This window comes from Dromaius novaehollandiae, chromosome 8, assembly GCF_036370855.1.
Source record: "Dromaius novaehollandiae isolate bDroNov1 chromosome 8, bDroNov1.hap1, whole genome shotgun sequence".
NCBI lineage: Eukaryota > Metazoa > Chordata > Aves > Casuariiformes > Dromaiidae > Dromaius > Dromaius novaehollandiae.
Window position 1 is genome coordinate 42,827,405 of NC_088105.1, and position 16,714 is coordinate 42,844,118.

Genomic DNA, 16,714 nt, shown 5'->3' on the forward strand with positions numbered 1-16,714 from the left:
CACCAGCCGGAGTGCGGCGAGGACGGGACAAGCGTAATTCCCATTTCACCGCGGAGCGTGAACCGCAGGAGAGGGCAGAAAGGGGCCCTTCCTCCCGCTCGGCTCAGGGCCACGCGGAGGCAGAAGCTCGGGGCTCGGCGGGCGCAGGAGCGGCCGGCTTCCTCCCGTCTCCCCCCTCCCGTCACCCGGCCCCGCAGGGGCTCCGCGCACCGGGCCCGGCAGCGGCCGGAGCGGGACAACACGAGGCCCCGAGGTCTGCGGGCGCCTGGCCCGGCGTGCCGAGCACAGCTCTCCGTTTCGTGCGCCCTCCCCGCGCGCCGAGCGGGACGGGGTGCTGGCGAGCCCAGGGCCTTCGTCCCGCAGCAGCACAACGGCAGCGGTGCGGCAGCCAGCGCAGCCCCGGCTGCCAACAGTGCTCCTTTCACCGCTGAAGCTCCCTTTCATCCCCCCCGTCCCCCTCTCCCCGAGCGCTGCATAAATAAGTCTTCTCCTGCGCAAGCACCAGCGTCTCGATGGTCCTAAGGAGCAGCCAAACATTAGACAGAAGTGCTGCTTTGTGTAAAGCTTTTTCCAGGTAACCGGCCAGAGCTGACTCATTTCTGAATGTTTATTTGCACAGATTAAAGCAAACAGCTGCCATAAAATCTCCAGCAGTTTCATCTGTCACTTATATCCCCTTCATTGTGATCCCAAACTGAAGCAAAAAAGGGGCTGTGCTAAAGGCTGCATGAAATTTCCTCTGTCTTGTCCCCTGCCCAGAAGTACTGGACTGCTTCCAACCCCGGGAGTCAGAAGAGTAGCTGTCTGGGCGGCAATACACGCTGCCTCGGTGACTCATCCTGGAGCGCCATCGCTCCGGCACCAGGTAAAACTTTCCCACTTAGTTACACGAGTGTCAGTCGAGAGTCAGCGGAGCCATATCGGTGTAAGAACGATAAACACTAAGAGGAATAAGATCCTCTGTTTCTGCTTAAAACACTCAGCTGAACACCTGCGGTCTCCGCACTTTCAGAAGAAAAGCGTTTTATTTCAGAGAATTACAGTAGCGCTTTGTACATGCCCGTCACAAAACAATAAATCTTGTGTAAATCTTGGGTCCCGGCTTGTAGAGACACGCAAAGACTTTGGCAGTTGTAACCTGCGGAGAGCAAAGCGGGACCTCGTTGCTGGCGGTTCCGCGCGGTGCTCGGGGCTGGCGGGAATGAATCACCGATTCCCCCGAGCTGCTTCCCAACCCCTCGGCTCGGTGAACAAAATATTCCCGCGCGGGAGCCCCAAATGCGCTGCTTTGGACGGACATCGTCGCCTTAAGGCACGCGCGACGGACTGGCTGGGGGAGGCTGCGGGGGCTGGCGGACTGCTGCTGCGCTTCGGGCCACCCCAGCAGCAGCCCCGGGCCGCCGAGAGCCGCGTCGCGGGTGGGGAGCAGCCCCGGGACGCGTCTGCGGCCGAGCTCCGGGGCAGCGAAATTCACGACCCCGGGCAGGGGCGGTGCGGGAGCGGGGCGGGACCCGGGGGCGGTGCGGGACCCGGGGCGGTGCGGGACCCGGGGCGGTGCGGGACCGGGCAGAGGCTCCGCGGGGCCCCCGGGCACGGGCGCGTCCCCCGCGGGCGGGTCCCCTCCGCGGAGCGGTGTTTGCTCGTCGCACGAGCGGAGGTGAAGGGAATCGGGGGGAAGCGCGAGGGCTCCGGGCACCTCCGGGACCCTTCAGCGGAGGCGGCTGCTCTCGGGCCGCCCCTGCCGCCGGGCACCCGCGGCGCCGGGCTCCGCGGCCGCGTTCAGAAACCAGCCGAGGTTTCGACTTTGTTTGCGCCGTCCGGTACGTTAAGGGCAAAATCCGCTTCTGCACCATCGGACCGCTGCTTCCACTTCTCGCCCCAGCACTTTCCCTGCACGAATGGCAGCACGGCTAGCAAAGACGCTGAAAAAGTCAACTTCCAGATTAAGTTTTCACCGCTATCTCAGGAACGAATAGGTGCGACACGTCGCCGAAACGCGCTCGTGTTTCACCCGGCTGCTGTGCGCGTAGCACGGGGGCCAAGGGGGGAAATAAGCGGAGCTCAGCGAATGGTGCAAAATCACTGCAGTCCCGCGCTGGGTGCCCGAACGACTCCGTCCGGTGTCTGCGCTTCCTCGCGGAGCGAGGGCCGCGGTCGAAAAAAGCAGATCTGCATCCCCAAACTCCGTGCTTGCCCTCTCCACCCCGGCTCTGAGTTGTTTTGTCTCGTTTTCCTGAAGAAGAAAAAGGGGGGGGGGGGCAAAAAAATGCACCGAGCTGCGGGCGCGGGCAGCAGCGGCTCTCTCGCCCAGCCGGGAAGCAGGAACGTTTCCCTCGGGCCGGTCGGGTCGCTGGCACCAAGCAGCGGAGCTGGGGCAGACGGGGTTAGTCCCCAGCGCTGCAGCTCGCACCGGGAGCTGCTGGTCCCCGGCAGCAAGCCCCGCGCGCTGCCTGCGCTCCCTCGCCTTGCGCGGCCCACCGCGGCCCCAGGACGGGAACCCCCGGGTGCCGCCGGGCGCGCGTAGCAGCCGCCGGGGCAGGAGCGGGGCTTGCGCGCAGCTCGGCGTTGCCCGGCGCAGCCGTCGGGCCTCGTCCCGCCCGTCCCCTCCCAGGCGGCGGCCGCCGAAGGCAGCGACCACCGGGCCCGGGGCCGCCTCGACCCCCCCCCCCCCCGCCCCCCGCCGCGGTCGTTTCCGCGCACCCCGGGCGCCGGCATCGGGGGCGTCGGGGGCATCGGGGCATCAGCGGCATCGGGGGCATCGGGGGCGTCGGGGGCATCGGGGCATCAGCGGCATCGGGGGCATCGGGGCATCGGGGGCATCAGCGGCATCGGGGGCATCAGACGCCGACGCAGTCCCAGTCCCGCGGCCGGGGGGTCCCGCGGCAGCGCCCCGCCCCGCCCCGCGCAGGGGAACCGCGCTCCGCTCCGCTCCGCTCCGCCGCCGGCCGAGCAAAAGCGCCGTGGGAGCCGCGCGTCCCACCCGCGTGCGCGGAGAGGCCGCGGCAGGCAGAAACGGAGGCTCCCCGGTGCCCGGGCGTCTGGGCGCCGTCGCCCCCGCGAGAAGCGGCCACTCCAACGCCGAGGGCCGCGAAAGGGCGGCGATGCGGCGCCCGGAGGGACCGGGCCTCGGAGAGCGCGGCGACAAACCGCGCCGCCAGCCCCGGGCGTTCCGCCTCCGCGCACCCGCCGCGCTCCTCGGACACAGCCCCCCGCAGCAGCCCGGCACAGGCGGGCGGCCCCGGCCGGGGCGGGAGCGATGCGCAGGGGCGCGGAGCGGGCGCCCCGATCCGCCGTGCGCGGTTCTGCCCCGACACCCGCGTTAGTCGCCGCGGGGAACAACGCGCGTGTTGGGTCCGTTGGCTCCCGCTGCCAGCGCTGTGCGGAGAGAAAAGGCGAACGCGCACGACCACGCGGTTATTCTGCACAGACCCGGTCGCGCCGCGGACGCGCTCGTTGGCAGCGCGGAACAGGAGCGGGGAGCAGCAAACCCGGCGCTCCCGGCGGCCCGTCCCCCCCCCGTCCCCCCCTTAGCCCCGGGCTCGGCCCTGCCCTGTCGCGGACGGCGCCCCCGGCCGCGCTCCCTGCGGGGGGTCGGGTCGCGTCGGGTCGGGCCCCCCCGGACCGCGGTGCCGCCGCCGCCGGGACACCCGCACCCCCCCCCCCCGCGGGCAGCGCGAGGAGAGGCCCAGGGCCCCTCCCAGGCGGGCGGGCGAGGCCGCCGCGGGCTCCCGGGGGTGTCCCGGGCCGAGGGGGCTCCGACGGGCGCGCTCGAACCGCCCCGCTCCGCCCCGGCCCGGCCCCGGGCGGGGAACCGCGGACGAACCCCCCCCCCCCCCCTCCCGCCCCGTGCCCGGGGTGGGAACCGCGGAGCTGCCGCCGCCGCCCCCCCGCTGCCCCCGGCCGCCCCGGCTTGCGGCTTTGCGCCGCGCTCTCCGCCCCACAAAGTCCCGCGTTTGCTGCGGCGGCGGCTGACAGCGATACCGGGGGGCTAAAGCGAGCCGATACCGGGGTTAGGCCGGCTCAGCGCCGGGCCGGGCCGGGCCGCACCGGGCCTAGGAAGGGGACAACGGCGGCGGTCTGCACGGGAGGCGAGGCGGAGTTCTCCCTGTCACGCTTTCTCGAAATCCCCCGTTATCCCAGGCGCTTGTGGTGTTCCCACACGCACGGGCAGCTCCCCCAGCCCCCTGCGCTGAGGCTGCACAAAACGTCCCGCATCTACTTGTCCTCCAACAGGGCTAAAACAGAGGAGGGAGAAAGGATGAAGCGCAGCGGCAGGTTTAATTGGAAGCAGCTGCTGGCTCGGAGCGCGCCCAGAGCAGCTGCCCGGTGATTTGCCTCACCTGCGGTGGCCGAGCCGCTGCTTCTTCCGCCTGGAAGGTCCCGGGCGCGGCGGCGGCGCCCGGTTTGGGGCGTTTTGCGGGGCTTGTGGCCGCGGGGAAGGTGCGGAGCCGCCTGGTCCTGCGGAGCGCCGGGCAGCGGCACGGTGAGGGGCGCCGGGCTGGTCAGCGGCGTGCCGCGGTCCCTCGGGGCGGCTGCGGGCTGCGGGCTGCGGCGGGGCCTCGGGCGCAGCCCGGGTGCTGGTTCCTGCTGCAGCCCAGCGAGGGGCTCTGCGGCGGGGCCGGGCGCTCGGCGGCGCGGGGAAGCCGCCCCGTGCGCTCGCCCTCCCGCGTCTGCCGTCCTCGGAGAGGCGTAACCCGAGCCCGTGCCTGGACGGGGCGGGGCGGGGCGGGCGCCGGGGGACGCTTCCCCCGCGCAGGGCCCGGCGGCGGCGGCGGCGGCGGGCGGGTCTTGCGCGGGAGGTGAGGCCAGCGGGCGCGGAAGGCAGGCCCGGCGGCGGGGCCCACCCCCTCCGGGGCAAAACTTTTGCTCCGCGGGCGCCGAGCGCAGAGCGCTGCAGCGGGTCGCCGCGCCGCCGTCGCGCGGGGCCTGCGGTGGGGCCGGGCCATGTACTGGAAGGGCGAGCCCGCGTTCGTGCGCGGGCTGGAGGACAAGGACCTGCCCGCCCTCGGCGCCCCCTCGGAGAAGGTGAGCGCGGCGGCGGCCGGGGCGCCCGTGGGGCCGGGCAGGGCAGGGCAGGGCCGGGGCGCCCGTGGGGCCGGGCCGGGCCGGGCCGGGGCGCCTCGCTGACGGCGCTCCCCGCAGGCGAGCCCCGCGGCGGCCGACGAGGACTCCTGCTCTTCCCCCGCCGCCCTGTCGCCCTCCCCCTCGCCGCGCTCCATGGCCTCGGGCTCCGGCTGCGGCCCCGGCAAGTGCGTCTGCAGCAGCTGCGGCCTGGAGATCGTGGACAAGTACCTGCTGAAGGTGAGCGCGCCGCGGGGACGGGACGGGACGGCGCGGGACGGGGGGACGACGAGCCGCGGGGCCGCGGCGCCTCCGACGTGGCAGCCGCCCCGCTCCCCGCAGCGCGCCGACGGCAGCGGCACCGGCAGCCGCGGGGCCCGGCAAGAGCGGCCGGCGGCAGCGCCCGTGGGCCGGGACCGGGACCGGGACCGGAGCCGGGAAGGCGGGAGCACCGTCGAGCCGCTCCCGGGGCTCTGCGCGCCCGCAGCCTCCTCCCTGCTGCCGCTGCCGGGCGCTCCTCGGCCCGCGGACGCCGCAGAAACGGGGTTGCTGACAAGCGCGAAGTTAACTCTGCGCGAGTCTCCGCGATTTGGGCCTTGGAGAGGGAGCGAGCTGCTGGCCCTGGTCTGAGAACGCCTTTCTGCGCCGTGCTTGTTGCTCTGGCGTCTCGTGGGAAGAGCAGAGGGAAAGACGGGTTGCTCGGGACATGGACAATTCCCTGTGTGTGTTACGTTTCTGGTTAAGCAGGGGCAGCACGGCCCGCCTGGTATTAGCTGGAAACAAGTCTTGCACCACCATGTCGTGAATCTACAGGCAAAAAGCACCTTTGCGAAGCGACCGCGAGCTGCAGAACCAGGCTCTGCCCTGGAAGGCGGTCGCGGTGCCTGTGGAGGAAGGAGGCTGGGCGGCAGCAGGGCAGGGTCGCTCGCCCGCGGTGTTCAGAAACCGGGTCGGATCCTTTTAAAAAATAATAATAATAATAATTACGAACACCCGTGGCTTTGAACATAAAATTTTGAAGCATTTGGGGCCATTAGGGTTTTTCTGGATCGGAGCTCAAAAGCGAAATCGGAAAATCGTGCTGGAAAGTCCCTCGATTCCGCGCGATCGCAAACGCAGGCACTGCGCGTCCCGGGGGGGCAGGTCGGCGGCACCGGTGGCAGCGCGGGGGGGACGAAGCCGGCGCCGGGACCCGCCGTGTCGCCGAGCAGCAGCAGCAGCGGCGCCGTCGGTGCTGCGGGTTGGCGAGCGGGGCCGCGGCGGGGGTGTCGCGGGGGGGGCCCGGCCCGGTGAGGGCGCTGCCCGGCTCACGTCGGCGCGGGGCGGGGGGCCCCGAGGACCCCGGGGCGGCGAACGGCGCTCTGCTGCTCGCGGTGCCCGCAGCGGAGACGGGAAATCGGCTGTAAGGACTTGAAAACGAGAGGAAAAACCCGCGTCGTTTCGCATAATTCTTCCTATATAACGTGCGATTACCTAGAGGGTTATTAGTTAATTTTCATGGTCACTGGGAGTCCTGGCTTTTCACAACGCTCGAGTCGATTTAGCGGATGTGCGATGCACAGTGGCGTCAGGGTAAAGAACCCTCTTCGTAAGAATGGGGAAAAAATAACTGCACACAGTTTGTCTGCCCGAACATTAAACACGGCTTTCAAAACGGCTGAATTCCTGTAGCTTTCCATGGCTATTTAAAGTTTCATCATGGATATTTTATCTTAAACTATTAAAACAATTGCTGGTGTTTTTTGAACATTTTAAAGGATTTAAATTCTGAACGACTTTGAGACTCTCGTCCCGTTTATTAACTTCACCAGAAATCCAGCGATAGCAGACGTTTCAGGGTGTGTTTATATTTGGCAGGCTTTCTTATTTTATTCTTGCAGTAGTGGCAAGTCAAAATCTCCAAGACCTCTGCAGAGTTTGCTCTGTGTTAGGCAGCTCCTTTTACAGACGGGGAAACGAAAGCGCAGCAGTTAGCTGCCTTCCCGGGGTCGTGTGAGGCCGTAACTCGCCCTGTTACTCCAGTGCTGTAGGAACAGAACTGGCCGTAAAATACCTGTCTGGAGCTTGAATCTCCTGCTTCCTCCTCCTGCGCTTTCATTACAAAGCCAAGAACGCTTACGCCGAAGACCCTCCTCAAACACGCTAACCTTTAATAGGCGCGCAGTTCCGTAGCAAAAGTGAGTGGCCTCGAGGATAAATTTTCTGTGAATCGCTAACGGTACGTGCAATTTTTGGCCTTTTCTGTGTGCATGGAAAAAGTAGTTTTGTGGACCTGGGGTGCAAACACTGGCAGCACAAACCTGGAAGGTGTCTGTGTCTTGCAGGTGAACGACCTGTGCTGGCACGTGCGCTGCCTCTCGTGCAGCGTGTGCAGGACGTCCCTGGGAAGGCACACCAGCTGCTACATCAAGGATAAGGACATCTTCTGCAAACTGGATTACTTCAGGTATACCACGCAGAAATAGCAGTTTATTAGGTAACATGTCAGCTGTCACTTAGGCTGTAACTAAAATGTGCATTTAGGCTCTGTTTCCTTTGCTGGATTTCTTTTCAGTAGTTAAATCCTGACCTTTCTCACAAAGGGACTTGGGAAATCCCAAGTCTGTCTCGCGTAACTGCCTATTAATTCATGTATTTTTTTGAGTCATGCATAGCTACTGCTTTTATAGAATAATTTAGCTCTGTACAGAAATTAATCTATATACAGGGAAAAAAAAGTATCACCTACACAAAGAATTGTCCTCAGGTGATGCTGATGGCGAGTGCGAGGCAGGTTTAGATGATATTTTGCTTGGTACCGGAGGGATGCTACTCCAGACTTAGGGTATCGCATGGAAGCACTAGAGTAACCTAAAATAAACCCTTAAACGAAAAGAGGTTTTCAACAGTTACAGCTTTGTATGATCGATTTGGTTTAGAGCATGAAGCATTCTTCACGATTCAGGTCTAATCCTCCGAGGAAGAATATTATTAATTCTTGCTTGCGCTGAAAGACCTTTCAGTCCTGGGGCTCAGGAGAAAAAATCTTCAGTCCCGGAGGCAGCCAGGATTCTGCCATTAAACCTCGTCTGAGCGCTGGTGCCCCCCGTCCCGGCAGCCTGTGGGTCGCTGCCGCGCAGCGGGTGGGTCGCGTCCTCCCGGGCGGTTTTGGTGCCGAAAGGGAGCGAGGGGCCGACCGGGCGCCGCGTCCGTTCCGAAAAGCGGGTCGGTCGGGGCACTCTGCGCGCTTACGAGTCCGCACGGATTTTCAGGACAAACGCTCATCTGCGTAATCAACGTGTTCTGGTAGCTAGTTTCTTCCTGAAAAGGAAATACTCTATTTTAGCAAGGTAAATATTTGGAGATATTTGCATTTCTTTTAAAGGTGATACAATCGTGCTGTGATAATTAAGGAAATAACCACAAAGATTTAGGTCCCGTCCCCCCCCCCCCACTGCTGAGGGACTGAATGATTAGTGAAGGATGATGCAATAATATAGTGCAAAATATAATAATTCAGACTACTGCTTTCTTCGGGTAATGTGAAATACTTGAATAATCGGGAGAGCTCAGAGGACGAGGCCAGCTGCTTCCGTCCCCGACTGACAGCTTTGCAGAGAGGAATTGTCTTTGCAACAGGAAAGACGAAGAGCTGCAAGTTCAAGTCCTCCTTAAAGAAGGAGCAATTGCAAAAGCTAACGCCGTAAGGCGGAGGGCAGAACTCGCCGTCCGAGCTACCGGCTCTAAACCGGCCGCTTTTGCGTCCGTAAAGCGCGACCCCGAGTCCCAGCCCGGCGCCGCCGATCCGGGGCCGCGCGGGCTGCGGCTTCAGCGCCGTGTTCGCCTCCCCCGTTGCAGGCGGTACGGGACCCGCTGCTCCCGCTGCGGCCGGCACATCCACTCCACGGACTGGGTGCGCAGGGCCAAGGGGAACGTGTACCACCTGGCGTGCTTCGCCTGCTTCTCCTGCAAGAGACAGCTCTCCACGGGCGAGGAGTTTGCGCTGGTTGAAGAGAAGGTGCTCTGCAGGGTACATTACGACTGCATGCTGGACAACCTGAAAAGAGAAGTGGAAAATGGTAACAGACTGCCTTCGTTGTTAAAAAATTTTTGTTTTGCTTGTGGCTTAGTTTTAATTAAATTGTTGGGGTTTACTTCATTTTCCTTGTTAAAAGAGGCAGTTACCTAGCTTCGCTAAGGCTGGAAACGCAGATTCTTGAATTAAAACAATGCGCAGATTATTTGATATTTTATATTTTTTTATAGTTTGTGCAAGTTGTGCTCTGTCCTAAGGAAAAGAAAGCAAAGCATACTTAGTTCATAAAACGTCGTGCTGGGTGTACCCTTCCCACACTTGCGAGGGGGTCGGCTGGGTAGCGGTGCCGGGTACATTTAGCTTTGAGCAGAACGTGGCTTTTTTTTTCCTTTTTTTTTTTTTTTTTTTCTTTTTTCTCTGATTCTGCACGCAGCCAGCCAAGCACCACTGGGTATTGTTGGAGGATAGTCTGATCTGTAACATAATTTTGAATGATTAGCAAACTTATTTTTTTTTCTTTTTTTAATGCTTCAGGTAATGGGATTAGCGTGGAAGGAGCACTACTAACAGAACAAGATGTCAATCATCCAAAACCAGCAAAAAGAGCTCGGACCAGCTTCACGGCAGATCAGCTCCAGGTAGAGACCTTCCCCCGAGAACCGGCCTCGCTGAGGTCTGTGCAGGACGCGACTGCCGAGCCGATAGGAAAGCGGATGCCTGAGGAGGGGGAAAAACCCCGGGCTCGTGTGTTCCAAAGTATTTCACAAATTATCAAGATGCAGCATGTTTCTGGAATGGCTTCTTAGCTCCAGCCGTTCTCTGTGAAAGCGCTGCTCCTCGAGCTGTTTATTTCCCTGGGGGCAGCCAGTAATTCCGCGGAGTGGGAACAAAAAGGCTGATCCCTTCTGGCTGCTCGGTGAAATCCGTCCAACCAGGCGTTTGCACGGCTGCGCGTAAGGAGGAGGGAAGGTTTCTAGGGCTAAGCGGTAGGGCGAGCCGTGCCGAGGACGGCGGCGGGAGGCTCGGGGCCGCCGGGGTCCCCCCTCGGCGCGAGGGGTCCGGGAGCGGCGGGGTCCCACCCCGGGGGGGGGAGCGGGGGGAGCGGGGCGCGTGTCCCCGGTGCCGCCCAAGGCGCTGCTCCCGGGTCCCGCGCCGGCGAGGGGCCTTGCCGGGCTGCTCCGCCTTCGCCCCTGCCCCCCCGGGGGTCGCGGCGGGGGGGTCCCCGGCCTGTCTGAGCTCTGCTGCTGCCGCTGCCGGAGCGCTGGACTCGCGGGGCAGCCGCGCGCCGCCTCGCAGGAGCCTGGCTTCGGTGTTTGATGCTTCGGGGGGGCGGGGGGGGGACGGACCCCGCTTTTCTGTGGCAGCGGCGGAGTGGCACAGTGCCAGGGAGCATCTGGCACTTGGCAGCGGGTGGTTCCCGCGCTGTGCGGGTCGCTGGAGCAGGCTCTGCACCGTCCCGTGCGGACGCGCAGCCTGCGCCTGGTCCCTGCCGCGCTGGGACTCGGGCAGCGCTCGGTCGGACGCTAGCAGGAGCCGCGGGCGGCCGGGGGGGTCTCCCCGCTCCGGGGGTGCCCTGTCCGTCGCTCCCGGCAGCGCGGGCTCCGGGCCATCCTGGGCGCCAGGAGGTTTCCCTGCGGCTCCCGCGCCAGCCCGGCATCTCGGCCGGCGTCCCCAGCATCCCGGCTGCCTGTCCCTGTGGTCCCCATGGTCCCCGCGGTCCGCGTGCCACTGGCCGCCGTCGCCCGGGGAAGGGGAGCCAGGCGGGCGCCGTGCAGCTGCTCCGCAACCCCAGCCGTCGCCGGGAAGAGCAGGCGTTGCCGGCGCGGAGCGAGTGCTTCCACGATGACGGGGAAGGGCGCGAGGACCCGCTCTGGACACGGAGCTCCAGCTGCCGCGGACGAGCCAAGCTCCTCTTCCACCGCCGGCCGAGGGGGACGGGCCCGGGCAGCAGCGGCGTTCGGGGCTCCGGGCTTGCCGTGGGCAGAACGCGCTCCGCTCGCCCCGTTCTAGAGGGACCGTCACCGCCCTCCGCGACGCCCGAGACCCCGGGGCCTGGCGCGCGCTGCCCCGTGAGACCTGCTCCCGCCCTCGGCGGCGGCGCGAGCCCGTCCCCAGAGGAGCCCCGGAGGGACGGGCCAGCGCCGGGGCGGCCGTGCCCACCGCGGCCTCGCGAAGCCCTGCTTGGGCGCAAGGCGGTCCGTGCTTTGCGGTGCCTGGTGTGCCACTCGGGAGAGCAAATAGTTCCAGCGTTTCTGAACGTGAAGAGAAGTAGCCCGAGTCCTCAGAGCTGAGGCCAGCAAGGTCTGCAGACCTCCACGGCACAAATGCAGAAATGGGAAACTACGGTTCGCTAAGCTGCTGGAGAAACCCCGCAGAAACCCATGGAGCCCGACTTCCCCAAGCACGGTCAACCCGCACGGGCTCTCCCGCTGCCCGGGGTGCCGCCAAGATGTCGCCCGCTTCTTCAAAAAGCGTAACTCGTGCGATGGCGACGTTTGCTCTTTGCTTTCACCGAGAAGCCGGCACGCATGACCGGCGGTCGAGCGGGGCCTCGGGGCCGCTGGGGTCGAGGGGGCTCGGAGCAGGGCCCCCCCCGCGCGGCCGAGGAGGGGCTGGGGCGGAGCAGCAGCCAACGAGCCGGAGGCTGCTCAAGGCGAACGTCCCTGCCGGGCTGTGCGCTAGCTGCTCCGCTGCCGTGGACGTTCCCTTCGTCAAGCACGCTTGGGTTGGTTTGGGTTGCACCCGGTTCCTCCTTACGCGATCGTAGCTGGACGCTGCTGCCGCTGTCGGCTCGTCTCCCTTCTTTTGCCTAAATGCCGCGGTTCAGCGAGGCGGGGAAGGGGGGATGGCGGAGATTCATCCTTCGGGGTTTTCTTTCCTCTGCTGCGTTGGGCAGCCCGTCTGGGGAGTAGCGTTAGGAGACGCTTCCCTAAGCACCCCCCGGAGCAGGAGCGCGGTCGGCGAGGCGTCTCCAGCGCTGCTGTGCCTGAGGGCGGTGCACAACACGCGCCCTCTTCTCCTCTCTTGCCTTCCCAGGTTATGCAAGCACAGTTCGCTCAGGACAACAATCCAGATGCACAAACGCTCCAAAAACTGGCGGAAAGAACCGGCTTGAGCAGGCGCGTGATACAGGTGACTGCGCCGAGTTACTTGGCTTACGCGGAGTCTGGGGCTCGCCCCTAGGAAATGCCTAAGGACAGGTCTTTTCATGAAATTATTCTGAGATGGACCAAGATTTAATCTGGCAGTCTCCAGATGACATCGTCAGAGGCCAGAATAGGTTTAGAGCATCCGCGTTACTGTGGGAGAATTTGCTGTGTTCCTCCTGTGCTTTGTGCAGAGGATAACTGATCTTCCAAAAAGTAACTCCGCAGAGTAAACAGTATATAAATAGATAATCTGCTTTACATTTAAAAAAAAAAAAAGGGAAAAACAGAGAAAATAAAAGCTGACTTCAGCCCATTCTGAAGAACGGCACTTTTCTCAAAACTGCTTTGGGATATGACACAAGCACTGGGAGTTACTGAATGTTACTGATCCGCTTTGCAGAGCAGAGTTGAAATACCTTCCCCTCTCAACCAAATTTGAAAGTAAAAACTAGGACTCTCCTTTAGGTTAAGCAGCCCAGAAGTTTGAGCGCGCCCCTATAGACGCGAGGTCTTTGGCGGGTGCAGGTGGGCTTTGCAGGACGGACGCTCGCCCGCTTGAGCGCGGGAGGACGGGCGGGTGTCGCGTCGCGTCGGGCGGGCGCCGTGTCGGGCGGGCGGGTGTCCGTGCGGGGCCGATGTCCCGGGGGGGCCCTGCTCCCCGGGACCTGCCGCGGGAGGTCTGCTGCCTCGACCGGGCACCGCGTGGGCTCGCAGCGGACATTGCTCCTCGTGGACCGTCAGTGTTTGAGGTCCAACGTAATGACGAATTCAGCCCCCAAACCGGCGAGTTTTAGAGGAAGCTGGCGTGGGAGCAGGCCGGGGCCGACCACGCGACGGCCGTTTGCAGGTGTGGTTCCAGAACTGCAGAGCTCGGCACAAGAAGCACGTCAGCCCCAACCACTCGTCCGCGGCGCCGGTGACGGCGGTGCCGCCCTCCCGGCTGTCCCCGCCGACGCTGGAGGAGATGGCCTACTCGGCGTACGTGCCCCAGGACGGCACCGTGCTGGCGGCCCTGCACGGCTACGTGGACGGTGGGTGCCGCGGCGGGAAGCGCTGGCGCTGGCAGCGGTGCCCGGGGGCCCGGGAGCTGTGCCCCCCCCCCCCCCGGGAGCTGTGCCCCCCCCGGGAGCTGTGCCCCCCCCGGAGCTGTGCCGCCCCGCCGCAGGGAGGGGAGACGCGGGCGCGAGGAGCCCTCCTGGTGCCTCCCCCGCGCTACCGGTGCTGGTAGCACCACGCCAAGCGCCGCCGACGCTCGCGCTGCGTTACTAGACGCAGCAGTGACCCCAAAGACAGCCGCTCGCCCGCTGCCGCCCGCCCGACTCGTGGCTGCGGGCGCCGGGGACTCGTCCCGGGCCAGGCTGGGCGCGGGGGCGGGGGGGGCGGGGGGCCCCGGCAAGACCAGGGCAGCCGGGACGCCGAGCCGCCGTCGTGCCGTGGGCTTCGCTGGTTTGCAGACTCTCTTACTTGCCGTGAAGCTGACTCACGAACCTTTCTGTTCTTGCAGCTCATTCGCCTACAGCGCTTGGACTGCAGCCTTTGCTACCCCATCCCATGACACAGCTGCCCCTGAGTCACACCTAACTTCTTTGTCAGGGATACGAACTACTAAGGATGTGACCTGCAGTCGTGTAATGTGTATTGAAATGTCATTGGAGAGATACTAATGTTAACTTTTTATTTAACATCTACATCATCTTCAAGATCACTTTTGCTGTCCAGGTATGTAAGTATGTCTAGCCTGCAAGACACTTTTATGGATTCTGCATAAATAACTATTATGTTGTTTACAAGCCTTATTAAACACCTTTTTGTAATGTCTGGAAGTAGTCCACTCTAGTTATGTATTTGTTAATTTATTTGTCATCGAAAGAGCACTTTGCCTAAAAGAAAGGACTGACAATTGTGCAACATGTTTACAATTCTTTGTGAAAATGTAGTTTACCATTAGTTTATACTTGTAAGTTATTGCTAAAAGTATTACCTGTATTTGAGTTGTATACAGCCTACACGTTAAAGCCTATTTCTGTGAGCTGGCGAAAATAAATTTTGGTTGCAAATATTTTCAGAATGAACTGAATAAAGTTTCTGCTGTAGCATGCGAAGCGGATGTTGCTGTGTTTATGGGTGAACTATGGTCATTTGTGAAGTGCTGAACTTTAATGCTCAGCTTTGAGGGCAGGTCCCTGGCGTGCTTAGGTACAGCGCCCCAAACTCCTCCCTTCAGAAGCGCTCAGCTGTGTCGACTGATTTAAAAAATCCTTCTGGAGGTTTTAGATTGGTCTTGGGACTACACCAAATATATATATTCCTTTAAAGTAAGTATATACAAACCAGGACTATCCCAGTAGACAGGGTGAGGGAAAGAGGGGATATCTGGGATAGATCTTGAACTGTGGTGAAAGTTGGCGAGTAGAGAACCTAAACTCAAATCTGCTTTAATATCTTGCAGTTGTACTGCTTCAGCCTTTGTTCATTTGACTGAATTCCAGTTGATGTTCATATGCAGTTTGATACAGGTCAGTTAAAATACAAAGTGCTACTTTAAACATGCAAAATCTGTTTAAGCATCACATGTTAGTTATCTTCCTGCTTAGCAAAATCACAAGATAAAAAATCACTGAACAGCGTCAAGTGTGCATTAAATTGTTAATGTGCTCAGACTTGGTTGCAAAGCATGTTTCGGTACACTTGTTTGTTAGGGAAAGGCTGGTGTATAGTGTGACTTGAACTGACTTCTGTCTTCACAGCTAGTGTCCTTCAAAGATTTAAGACTGGTAGATCCCATCTGCACACCTAAATTTTACTTGCATCAGAAGAAAATCATAGTTTTCAAGGTGTGTGCACCCCCCCCCCCCCGAGTTAGCTTCTCTGCTCTGAAATGTCTTAACTGTTGTAGTGAAACATTTCAGTTTGGTAATAAATGTATTATTCCTCCACAGAAAAACGATGGCTTTTGACAGCCACAGCTTTAATTGCAAGGCTTGAATTATTCAGGTTCCAGAAATTCAGTCCGTCAGCACTGTTTGCAGTGCAGCGCACAGACGTCCAAGCTAATTCCAGCAGAAAAGCAACCTGCTGCACCAAAGTGCCTTGTCCGGGCTAATAAATTGTCACAAGTTCTCTACGAAGGACTCCGTTCCCCCGGGTTTAGATCTTGTTCTGACACACGTCCTGCTCGGTGAATTCCTCTGGGTGGGACGTGGAATTAAATCTGCTCTTTTCCGTGCCTGGGCCCTCCCTGTATCTGCGCGGCACGAAACTGCCTGCGAAGCGGTGAGCAGCCCCTCCCTGGTCCCTAGCTGGGTTTGGCGTTCGAGTGCAGCTACTTTACTGCTGGGGTTTTATCAGTTTAACGCAGCAGATGGTGCTAATTTAACTCTTAATGTAACCCGGCCATTTCAAGTACAGTTCGGCCGCTTTTAAAAAGCGCCTTCACCAAGTGCCGCCAAGGAGAGGGAACTTGCTCTGCGCTCGGTGACCTGCTCCGGGGTCCCTGGGCACAGCGGGACGGAGCTGCCGCCAGCAGCCGCCTCGGCCTCCCCTGCGGTGCCCCTGCTCCCCGGGGCTCGGCCTCCACGCGGAGATAAAAGCGGGGAGCGGGGGGTTCCCCGCTCTCCCCCCAGGGCCCCCGGACGTCCCCGTCGCCGCGCACGCGGCTGGGCGGCTGCCGCTCTCGCCGCACCCTCGGGGACCAGCCAGCCCCCGCGCTCCCTGCCAGGCCCGTCCCGCACGCGGCCCTGCCTGCCGGCGACGCTCCCCGCGGGTGCCGGCCCCGGGATGGCGGCTCCCTTCGGCCGGGCCTGGCCGCGGGGTCGGCCGCTGCTCTCCCTCTGCCACCGGCCCTTTCCCGCTCTCCCCAGGCCGCTTCCGCCCGCGTAAGCAGCTCCTCGTCTGCTGCCCTGCTGCGTTTCACCGCTCCCTGCTCTTCCTCCAAGCTGTCCCGGCCGGCGATTTCCCCGCACCCTTCCTCTAACCGCCTCCCGAGTAGGAGGGCTGCTTGGAACTTAGGAAACGCAGCCGTGCTGCCCTTCCGTCCTCCCTTTAGCCTTTCTTTCTCTGTAAGTACGTGCAATGCTGCGAGTGCATTTCCTTTCTGAAGGAAACGGCGATTCTTGTCTTTCCCCCCCTGCGGGTCAAATTTCACAGCTCAGCGCTGGATCTGTGCTGTGCCTTCCTGGACCCCGTGTTTTCACCTTGCCATCCACCCTTCCCGAGGACACGCAAAGCCTGTGCTGTTACAGGGGGAGGGATTCAGGTGGACACACAAGGAATAACGCCTACGGAAGAGTCAGTTTTGGGAAATGCCTCGCAACACAGGCACCCCTGCTTCTGCCTCCCTTCCCTTGTCCTGCCTTTTCCTTCCATCGCCCTTCGCCTCGTCCCGTTTCCGATGCGGAAATCACAGCGGTCTCTGGCAGGCGAAGCTGATCATTTCTGCCCTTGGCTCAGCGACAGCTGCTCTGCGACTGAAGCGGGTGCGTTTGCACAG

General features: G+C 62.1%; 1 protein-coding gene and 1 long non-coding RNA gene across 3 annotated transcripts; one reads left to right on the forward strand and one right to left on the reverse strand.

Annotated features, from left to right (window-relative positions):
• Positions 1-1,006: 1,006 nt before the first annotated feature.
• LOC135329078 (uncharacterized) lies at positions 1,007-4,691 on the reverse strand. Its single transcript, XR_010390305.1, has 3 exons — positions 4,341-4,691; positions 4,006-4,235; positions 1,007-2,233 (listed from the first exon to the last, which is right to left on the reverse strand). It is a non-coding gene; the product is annotated as an uncharacterized LOC135329078 (long non-coding RNA).
• Positions 4,692-4,797: 106 nt separating this feature from the next.
• LHX8 (LIM homeobox 8) lies at positions 4,798-14,327 on the forward strand. 2 transcript variants are annotated; one of them, XM_064516377.1, is made up of 8 exons: positions 4,798-5,025; positions 5,143-5,301; positions 7,386-7,507; positions 8,899-9,119; positions 9,611-9,714; positions 12,113-12,208; positions 13,073-13,256; positions 13,730-14,327. In XM_064516377.1, the coding sequence occupies exons 1-8, from the start codon at positions 4,945-4,947 to the stop codon at positions 13,804-13,806; spliced, it is 1,044 nt and encodes a 347-aa protein (XP_064372447.1). In that variant the 5' UTR covers positions 4,798-4,944; the 3' UTR covers positions 13,807-14,327. The 2 variants fall into 2 exon arrangements, 1 of the variants encoding a protein (XP_064372447.1); XR_010390304.1 differs by lacking the exons at positions 4,798-5,025; positions 5,143-5,301; positions 7,386-7,507; ... (2 more) ...; positions 13,073-13,256; positions 13,730-14,327 and adding an exon at positions 10,070-11,801 and having other exon boundaries at positions 12,113-12,174.
• Positions 14,328-16,714: the final 2,387 nt, after the last annotated feature.

Excerpts from the sequence above, each read along its gene's own strand:
- LHX8 (XM_064516377.1), top strand. The coding sequence starts at position 4,945 with ATGTACTGGAAGGGCGAGCCCGCGTTCGTGCGCGGGCTGGAGGACAAG. Across the intron at positions 5,026-5,142 it reads TCGGCGCCCCCTCGGAGAAG|GCGAGCCCCGCGGCGGCCGA; the intron begins GTGAGCGCGGCG and ends CGCTCCCCGCAG. Across the intron at positions 12,209-13,072 it reads TGAGCAGGCGCGTGATACAG|GTGTGGTTCCAGAACTGCAG; the intron begins GTGACTGCGCCG and ends GGCCGTTTGCAG.